This window comes from Berghia stephanieae, chromosome 8 (assembly GCF_034508935.2).
Source record: "Berghia stephanieae isolate SIO BIC M18660-M18661 chromosome 8, UCSD_Bste_1.3, whole genome shotgun sequence".
NCBI classification, from domain to species: Eukaryota; Metazoa; Mollusca; class Gastropoda; order Nudibranchia; family Aeolidiidae; genus Berghia; species Berghia stephanieae.
Window position 1 is genome coordinate 47,239,405 of NC_088367.1, and position 9,552 is coordinate 47,248,956.

Sequence of the window (9,552 nt, forward strand, 5' to 3'; positions counted from 1 at the left end):
ACGTTATCAACGTTGAAAAGAATCGTGATAGCGCCTTACAGGCATCGTGTCTTCTCCGACATGTCTCCTAAAATGTGTCACACTTCAGCTAAGCGCATTTTGCAACACACCTTCGTGTGAAGAAGAAGAAGAAGAAAAAGACGGATGAGGATGGAAAGAAAGAAAGAAAGAGAGAAAAAAAAAAGAAAAAAAAAAGACTGAAAGAAAGAAAGAAAAAAAGACTGAAAGAAAGAAAGAAAAAAAAAGACTGAAAGAAAGAAAGAAGAAAAAAACCAGGCCGTTTTGCCACTTCCGTTCCAGTCAGCGACACCGAATCAGACAGAAGTCAACGACACAGAATCAGACAGAAGCCAGCGACACCGAATCAGATTCGATCACATTTGATTAAATCATCTTGCTGTACAAGTCAAACCTAAATGAATGTGCGCACTTTTTTGAACACATTATAAAAAAGTACTCATTATATAGTGCTCAAAATTTGTTGAATCACCATACAAAAGCCCCAGTCCCCACCACCACCCCCCCCCCCTCTTTTCTTCTTCTTCTTCATGTTTACATAAACTTACTTTTTATTTTTTAATCTTCCACAGCTCAAGATTGCCTTGCATTCATGCAGAATGGCAGCGACTTGATCAAGGTTCGATCCAACAGCCGCCAGTACCATCGGTTCTTCTCCCTCAGCCACGACGTCACGGAGATCAGATGGCAGCCCACGTCGAAGAAACCACACAAGGCCAGAAGTAAGTCTGTCTGTCTGACTCTTGTGTTACTGACGTCTGTCTGATTCTGTGTCGCTATTTTCTGTCTGTCTGACTCTTGTGTTACTGACGTCTGTCTGATTCTGTGTCGCTATTTTCTGTCTGTCTGACTCTTGTGTTACTGACGTCTGTCTGATTCTGTGTCGCTATTTTCTGTCTGTCTGACTCTTGTGTTACTGACGTCTGTCTGATTCTGTGTCGCTATTTTCTGTCTGTCTGACTCTTGTGTTACTGACGTCTGTCTGATTCTGTGTCGCTATTTTCTGTCTGTCTGACTTGTGTTACTGACGTCTGTCTGATTCTGTGTCGCTATTGTCTGTCTGTCTGACTCTTGTGTTACTGACGTCTGTCTGATTCTGTGTCACTATTTTCTGTCTGATTCCTGATTCTGTGTCGCTGACTTCTGTCTGATTTCTGATTCTGTGTCGCTGACTTCTGTCTGATTCCTGATTCTGTGTCGCTGACTTCTGTCTGATTATGTGTCTCTAAAATCTGTCTGATTCTGTTTCTCTAACTTCTGTCTGATTCTGTGTCGCTATTTTCTGTCTGATTCCTGATTCTGTGTCGCTGACTTCTGTCTGATTATGTGTCTCTAACTTCTGTCTGATTCTGTTTCTCTAACTTCTGTCTGATTCTGTTTCTCTAACTTCTGTCTGATTCTGTGTCGTTGACTTCTGTCTGATTCTGTGTCGTTGACTTCTGTCTGATTTTGTGTCGTTGACTTCTGTCTGATTCTGTGTCGCTGACTTCTGTCTGATCCTGTGTCGCTGACTTCTGTCTGATTATGTGTCGTTGACTTCTGTCTGATTTGTGTCGTTGACTTCTGTCTGATTCTGTGTCGCTGACTTCTGTCTGATTCTGTGTCGCTGACTTCTGTCTGATTCTGTGTCGCTGACTTTTGCCTGACTCTGCGTCGTTGACTTCTGTCTGATTCTGTGTCGCTGACTTCTGTCTGATTCTGTGTCGCTCACTTCTGTCTGATTCTGTGTCGTTGACTTCTGTCTGATTCTGTGTCGTTGACTTCTGTCTGATTCGGTGTCGCTGGCTTCTGCCTGATTCTGTGTCGTTGACTTCTGTCTGATTCGGTGTCGCTGACTGGAACGAAGTGGCAAAACGGCCTGATTTTTTCTTCTTTATTTCTTTCAGTCTTTTTTTTTCTTTCTTTCTTTCAGTCTATTTTTTTGTTTTTTTTTTCTCTTTCTTTCTTTCTTTCCTTCCATCCTCATCCGTCTTTTTCTTCTTCTTCTTCTTCTTCTTCTTCTTCTTCTTCTTCTTCTTCTTCTTCTTCTTCTTCTTTCTTCTTCTTCTTCTTCTCTTCTTCTTCTTCTTCTTCTTCTTCTTCTCTTCTTCTTCTTCTTCATTAAAAAAAACAACTGATCAATATTTAAAGTAAAAACTTTTTCCGAGTACTGCACTTGTGGTCTCGCCCCCATAGAAAATTTTATAGAGCACTCGCCTCACAATGCAATTGAAGTGACCATTATCAATCCCGGGTGTGGTCAAGATTCTCTTCTCTCTCTCTCTCTCTCTCTCTCTCTCTCTCTCTCTCTCTCTCTCTCTCTGTATCTCTTTCCCTCTCTATGTCTCTCTCTATTTCTCTCTGTGTGTCTCTCTCTATTTCTCTCTGTGTCGCTCTCTCTCTCTCTCTCTCTCTCTCTCTCTCTCTCTCTTTTCTCTTTCTCTCTATTTCTCTCTATCTCTCAACACTGCTGTCCAGGCGGCATCTACCGCCTACTCCTCCCATATATAGCGCAATCCAGTTGTCAATTCTTACCCATCTGATAACTACCATTAGTGGCATTATGATTGATTGAGTGCCTTAATTCTGTCTGCTGGATTTGATTAGTGAAGGGATTGGGGAAATAAACACACACCACACACACACACACACATGCAGAGAGATTGAGAGAGAGAGATGAGGGAAGGGGGAGAGGGATATAGATAGACAGAAAGATAGACAGATAGTTAGACAGATAGATAAAGAGGTAGAGGGAGAAAGAAAGAGAGAGAGAGAGAGAGAGAGAGAGAGAGAGTGTGTGTGTGTGTGTGTGTGTGAGAGAGAGAGAGAGAGAGAGAGAGAGAGAGAGAGAGAGAGAGAGAGTTGACCAAACCAACAACAAACAACCTAAATGCTGGTTTAAATCTTGGCATGCGATGGATTGCAAACTTCTTTCATCGCCTCTCTTTGCACCTCTCTCTCTCTCTCTCTCTCTCCTCTGCTCTCTCTCTCTCTCTTCTTCCCCTCCCTCCCTTCCTCTCTCTTCTCTTTCTCTCTCTCTCTCTTCCTCTTCTCTCTCTCTCTTCTCCCCTCTCTCTCCCTCTCTTCCCTCTCTCTCTTCTCCCTCTCCTCTCTCCTTCTCCCTCTCTCTCCCTCCTCTTTCTTCTCTCCCTCTCCTCTCTCTCCCCCCCTCTCTCTCTCCCTCTCTCCTCTCCCTCCTCTCTCTCTCTCTTTCTTTCTCTCTCCTCTCTCTCTCCTCTCTCTCTCTCCCTCCTCTCTCTCCCCCTCTCTCCCCTCCTCTCCCTCTCTTCTCCCTCTTTCCTCTCTCCCCTCTTCTCCTCTTCTCTCTTCCCCCCCCCACTCTCTCTCTCACCCACCACACACACACACACACACACACACACACACACTTACACACGTAAACACACAGGGCAGTCGATGCGTTTATGCCACTGAATAATTGGATTCAGTAGTCTGATGTCACGCCGCCTGGCAACGGCGGCCATCTTGGTTCTAAACAAAGAAATTCTGTACTTTTTATTTTTCATGCTGGTTAGAACTTTTCATAGGTCTTGTGATCAGAATGTGTAAAAGTCAAAACATGATCAAATGTATGTGTTTTTTTTTCTTCTGGATACGCTTTATACTCGCCGGAGAAATATTTCATACGGGCGTCCGCCATTGTTCCGATAGTTTAGAGCCAGTGTTACTAAGTTACCATGCGTCATTAGGAAGGAAGTGACGTTATGACTGGTGAAGACTATTGATACCCAACTGTTTGCGACAACACACGTAATCAACAGACCAAGCAAAACGAGGAGGGAGGGAGAGACACTATGATGTCATCACCACAAGATGAAAAAGCACATCATTGACTATTCTTCTCAGAATAGATAGTTCGAAGATGACGTCACTGAGGTCTTTGTTATTGTTTTTTTTTTTTTTTTTGCCATCCGCGTTTATGAGTAATCCTCACTGAACTGTATTAACCCGACTATAAACGTTCATGGATACACACAGTTTTGTGTTGGTCCGTTATATTTGAGCTTCTTAGCCAAGCATCATCATCATCATATCTTGTCGCGCCAGTGAGTCAGCCAGTCCCGGGCAGTCTGGTTGCATTCCCTCAGGTCAGCATTGGTGCAGTGAGGTCCCAGCGAGCATTCGGACAGGATGTGGTCCATGGTCTGTCTGGGTGACCGCATGGGCATTCAGTGCCCGGTGAGATTTTCCATTTAAAGAGATTGGTGACGGTGTTTCCCACCTTTGCTCTAGCTCTGTTCAACGTCACCCAGTCTTTTCTCTTGAGGTCTGTGCCTGCTGGGAGCTTTTCTGTTGGGGGCTGGAGGGCATCGTTTGCTGTCTTGTCCCATTCTACCCATTTGTCCAGGCGGAAGAATGCTGAATGGTCTGGGTGAAGGCTCTCTATTGTGAGGAAGCTTTTCCTTGATTTGAGCCTGCTTTGGGGCAATTGTGGTCATAAAGGGGGTGTCTCTGGTCCATTTCCTGTTTGTATTTTTGTATTTGGGCATGAGTTTCCCTCCGGATGTGTGGTGGGGCTATTCCTGCTGCACGGTAGACCAGTGGTAATGGTGTTGCTCTCAGCTGGCCCGTTACGATCGGGCAGGCGTTGTTGAGCTCGGGTCTAGCTTGGAGGCATGGCATGATCGGGCCCATACAGCTGAGCAGTACTCCGCAGTTGAGAAGCTGAGGGCCAATGCTGTGGTCCTTAGAGTTTTAGGGTCAGTTCCCCAGTTCATGTTTGCCAGCTTTCCAAGGAGGGCATTTCGCGTGGACACTTTGCCTTGGTCTTCCTCACGTGTTCTCTGAAGGACAGAGTCCGATCAAGCGTCACTCCGAGGTACACTGGGTGGTAGTTGTACTCTAATGTCTGGCCATTTCCACTTGATGTTAAGTTTTTTGTGGGCTTGGTGGTTGTTGAGGTGAAATGCACACACTTGTGTTTTCCCTGGGTTGGCGTTCAGCGAGTTTTTAGTGTAGTACTTTGTAAGGTGTCTAGGGCATTTGTCAGTCTGCTCTCGATTGGTTGGAAGGACACATCCTGTGTTGCGAGGCATAGGTCATCAGCATATATGAATCGGCGGATTTTTGGGAACTCAGGCTGATCATTTGTATATATGTTGAAAAGTGTTGGAGTCAGCACTGATCCTTGGGGAAGACCATTCTTCTGGGTGCGCCACCTGCTCTTCCGGCCATCCATTTCAACAAAGAAGCGCCTGTTTTCGAGAAGTGACTGGATGATATTTACAATTTTCTTATTCTTTATCATTTTAGCCACTTTGAGGAGTAGGATCTTGTGATTCACTGTGTCATAGGCTGCAGTGAGGTCGACGAAGACTGTGCCAGTGACCTGTTTTGTCTCAAACCCATCTTCTATGAATTGTGTAAGGTTAAGAAGTTGACCACATGTTGACCGTCTGGTCGGAATCCAGCCTGGTCTGGAGACAGTTGTTCGTCTAGACTGGGTGACATGCGGGACATAACAGTTCGCTCAAATAGCTTGTATGTGATGCACAGGAGGGAGATCGGGCGATAGCTTTTCTTGGATTTTGGATCTTTCCCCGGTTTTCCGTAGGGCGACTACTCTTGCTTTCCTCCATGCACTTGGCAGCCTGTTTGTCCTTGCGCATTCATTGAAGAGGTCCAATAGCCAGATAGGGTTCTCGGTCCAAAGTGTTGAATCACCTCAGTTGTGATTCCATCCAGTCCAGATGCTTTTCCTGCCTTCAGATGGGACAAGGCCTCTAGTAGCTCCTCCAGGGTAAAAGAGTCAAGATGATCTTCACTATCCTTGAGGGCTTTGTCCATTTCACGTTTCAGGGCTTTTAGTTGGCCTCGTGCTTTCTTGGCTGGTTTCCCATTCAGTAGAAGCTGATGTGCTACTTGGTCAGGTGTTACTGCAGCCACTCTTGTCTGGGTATTTTTGTCATTATTCAGTTTTGAAATTGTAGTCCAGGCCTTTTTGCTGTTTAGGGTCATATTGGTGGAGGTTATTAATTCCTTCCGTCTTTCTGATCTTTCATCGGCTATCATTGATGTGAGTTCTTCACCCATTTCTAGGTTTCTTCACTGAAAGGATCCACCTTGTATGATTCAATGTATCTTTCATATAGTTGCTTGCTTTCATCTTGGAGACATGGAATATAACTTTTTCGGCATCCTCTGGGATGTTTTTTCTTTGCAACTTTCCATATGAGTGTTCTAAAGTCGTCGTATCTCTGTGGGTCACTTTTATATTGGTGATCTCATTGTCTAAATCTTTAGTAAAGTTTTCCCAATTTGCTTTTCTAAAATTGAATCGTGGTATCGCATTTGATTCGAGGGCTTTAACAGCTGGTTTGATGCTGATAGTAATAGCCTGTGTTGAATTTCGGTTAAGCTCACCTACAGTCCTTTCAAAGTTTGAGAAGTGTTGAGAGATATGAATGCCAGGTCCGGATTGTAACCTTTCTTCCAACCGGGCACTCATAAAGGTTTTTCTTGTCTTTGGGATTATGGAGGATTGTGAGGTCATTGCCGGCCGCCCATTCCTCAACAGAATCTCCGTCAATGTTATTTTGCTCATACCCCCTATAGTGTTATGCTGTTAAAATCTCCAATGACAGGGTTGGTTTTCTATCAATAGATTCATTTGGGGCCACTTGAATGGGTTAATGGAGGTTTGTACACAGATATGATGGTAATCAGTGTTGTTTCTACTCTGAAATCTCAATGTCATTTTCTGAGTGGTCATCGCTTTTCAGTATGGTAGATTTTTCTCGAGTGTACATGGCACTTCCATATTTTGGGTGTTCGTGGTGTATTACTAGTTGCATGCCAGGTAATGCAAGGTGGTTTTTGAGTCTTTGTGGGTTTCCTGTAAGCAAATTATATCTGCTTTTAGCTCTGTCAGTATCTTGCATTTGGTATGGGAGATTCCTTCTGTTGAAACTTACAAAATTGAAATTTTCCTTGTCTGGGCCGAGGGCAAATCCTTTTTACCGCCCAATTTATTCTCTCTGGTCGCGTATGTAGCAAATCAGTCTCCTTCAGCGAAGATTTCAGGAGCACACTGAACTTTGCTACTTGCTCCCTCTTAGCCAGCGGCAAACTACTATTCCTTCAACGTCGTAACGTCCTTCCTTCCAAAGACGCCTCGTAACTTAGTAACACGGCTCTAAACACGAACAATGGAGGACGCCCGTATAAAATTTCTCCGCAGCATAAAAGCGACCAAGGGACCCCCCCCCCCCCCCCCCCCAAAATTTGACATGTTTGATTTTTTACACATTCTTCACAAGGCATTGAAAATTTCTACAGCAGAAAAAAAAAAAAGATTTTCCTTTTGTTTAGAACCAAGATCCGCCGTTGCCGGGGGCGTGACATCAGACTATTGAATCGTATGTACTCCAGGTTTATGGCCATTGCGAATACTGGATACAAAATGGTTTCATAAGAATTTAGATAGAATAAGTTGGACCACTAGGGTCTTTTTGATGTTTTTTGCCTCCTTTCATATTTTGATTAATTCGCATGAACTGTGTTAACCAACAAAAACGACCAAGATTACACATAAGGTTTGGGGGTTTTGGGGTCCGTTAACATCCGATGGCGATGTTGGCTTTTTAGCCAAGCGCAACTACTATTTCTAAAAGCCAATTATGATTTCTCATATTGAATACCCTTGGGGGTCCCAATATGAAAAAATGGAATGTTGATTAAAATATTATATAAAACAAAAATCGACATTTGTTACAAAAAGTGGAATAGTGGAAGCTTAAATATCATTTTCCACCAAAAAAGTCCACATGCGATAACCCTTGCCAAGAATGGCCACACATTTTGAAGGGCCCCCAACAAGACCCAAGGCGGCTACCAAAAGTTCATAGGCGGAACAGTCTGTCGCGATTGGGTAAGCGAAACAACTGGAGTTTTTTCGCCATAAACGAAACACACTATACATTTTCCAACCTTAGAGAATTTGATAACCAGACATATGATGGCAAGATTGCAGGATTTTCCTAACCTACAAAGAAAAAAGAAAAGAAGAAAAGAAGAAGAAAAGAAGAAAAGAAGAAGAAAAAGAAGAAAAGAAGAAGAAGAAAAAAAAGAAGAAGAAGAAAAGAAGAAGAGGGAAGAAGAAGAAAGAAAAAGAAAAAAGAAAGAAAGAAGAAAAAAAAAGAAGAAAAAAGAAAAGAAGAAGAGAAGAAGAAAAGAAAAGAAGAAGAAGAAGAAGGAGGAGGGGAGAGGAAAAAGGAGGAGGAAGGGAGAAGAAGGAGGAAAGAAAGAAGCAGAAGAAAAGAAGAAAAAAAGAAGGAAGAGGAGGAGGGGAGAAGGAGGAAAAAAGAGCAGAAGAAGAAGAAAAGAAGAAGAAGAAGAAGAAGAAAGAAGAAGAAGAAAAGAAGAAAAGAAGAAGAAGAAGAAAAGAAGAAAAGAAAAAAAAGAAGAAAGGAGGAGGATGAGGAGAAAAAGGAGGAGAAGAAAAAGCAAAGAAGAAGAACAAATATGAAGTAGTAAAAAGTGCCAAAACAAAAAGAATAAAAAATTTTTTCGCGGCGGTGGTGGGGTTTGAACCTGGACCTTATTGGTACGACAACCCGCCGGCAGGTGAGACTGGCTCTCCGTTGGGGCATCCACGAAACCAAAAATATTCGTTTCAAACCCAAAGTCATTTCAAACCCTCTCACCCACTTCTTTAAATCGCCATTCGTTCACCAACCCATCGCGAAATAATTTTGACCGCAATTTTAAGCTTTAATAGCCAAAAATTTTTCCCTCAAAAACAAAACATAAAACGATTGGACATTGAGTATGCTCCGGGTTAGGGGTGAATTTTTAATTCAAAAAGTGAGTGGAGCAGGCACTTATGTTGGAACAACAAGATATGAAGAGTAGAAAAGGCCAAAGAAAAATAGAAATAAAAAATTTTTTATCTCATTTCTTCGGCACTTTCTACTCACTTCATATCTTTTTTGTTACCAACAAAGTGCCTCCCACCACTTTTCTGAATAAAAAATTCACCCCTACACCGACAACTCAATTCTCAACGTTTCTTTATTTATAGTTTTGATGAAATATTGGCTATTAAGCTAACTGGGTCAAAATTATTTTCGGATGGTGAACGAATCGGCGATCTCAAGAATGGGTGAAAAGGGGATCTGAAATACTTTGGGTTTGAAACGAATATTTTTGTGTTCGTGGAACTCACACGGTAGAGCCCGCTCCACCGCCAGCGGAGTTGCGTACCAATAAGGCGCGGTTCAAACCCACCACCGCCGCGAAAAAAAAAAAAAAATTTTATTCCTATTGTCTCTGGCACTTTTCTACCACTTCATACTTGTTGTTACCAACATAATGCCTGCTCCACCACTTTCTGAATTAAAAGAAGAAGAAGAAAAGAAGAAGAAGAAGAAAAGAAGAAGAAGAAGAAAAAAGAAGAAAAGGGAGGGGAGGGAGGAGAGAAGAAGGGGAGAAGAAAGAAGCAGAAGAAGAAAAGAAGAAGAAGAAGAAAGAAGAAGAAAAGAAAAGAAGAAAGAAGAAGAAGAAAAGAAGAAGAAGGAAAGAAGAAGAAAAAAA

At 42.8% G+C, this 9,552-nt stretch overlaps 1 protein-coding gene across 2 annotated transcripts in view; it reads left to right on the forward strand.

The window, feature by feature from the left end:
• The window catches only part of LOC144978791 (inactive phospholipase C-like protein 1), a 241,163-nt gene that overhangs the window by 138,381 nt on the left and 93,230 nt on the right, over positions 1-9,552 (forward strand). The window contains exon 2 of one of the 2 annotated variants that reach the window (XM_078925285.1): positions 591-740. The exons of the other annotated variant lie outside the window; for it this stretch is intronic. Coding sequence (XP_078781411.1) covers positions 591-740 — 150 coding nt within the window. The remainder of the gene's footprint in view (positions 1-590; positions 741-9,552) is intronic. 2 annotated transcript variants of the gene reach the window in all.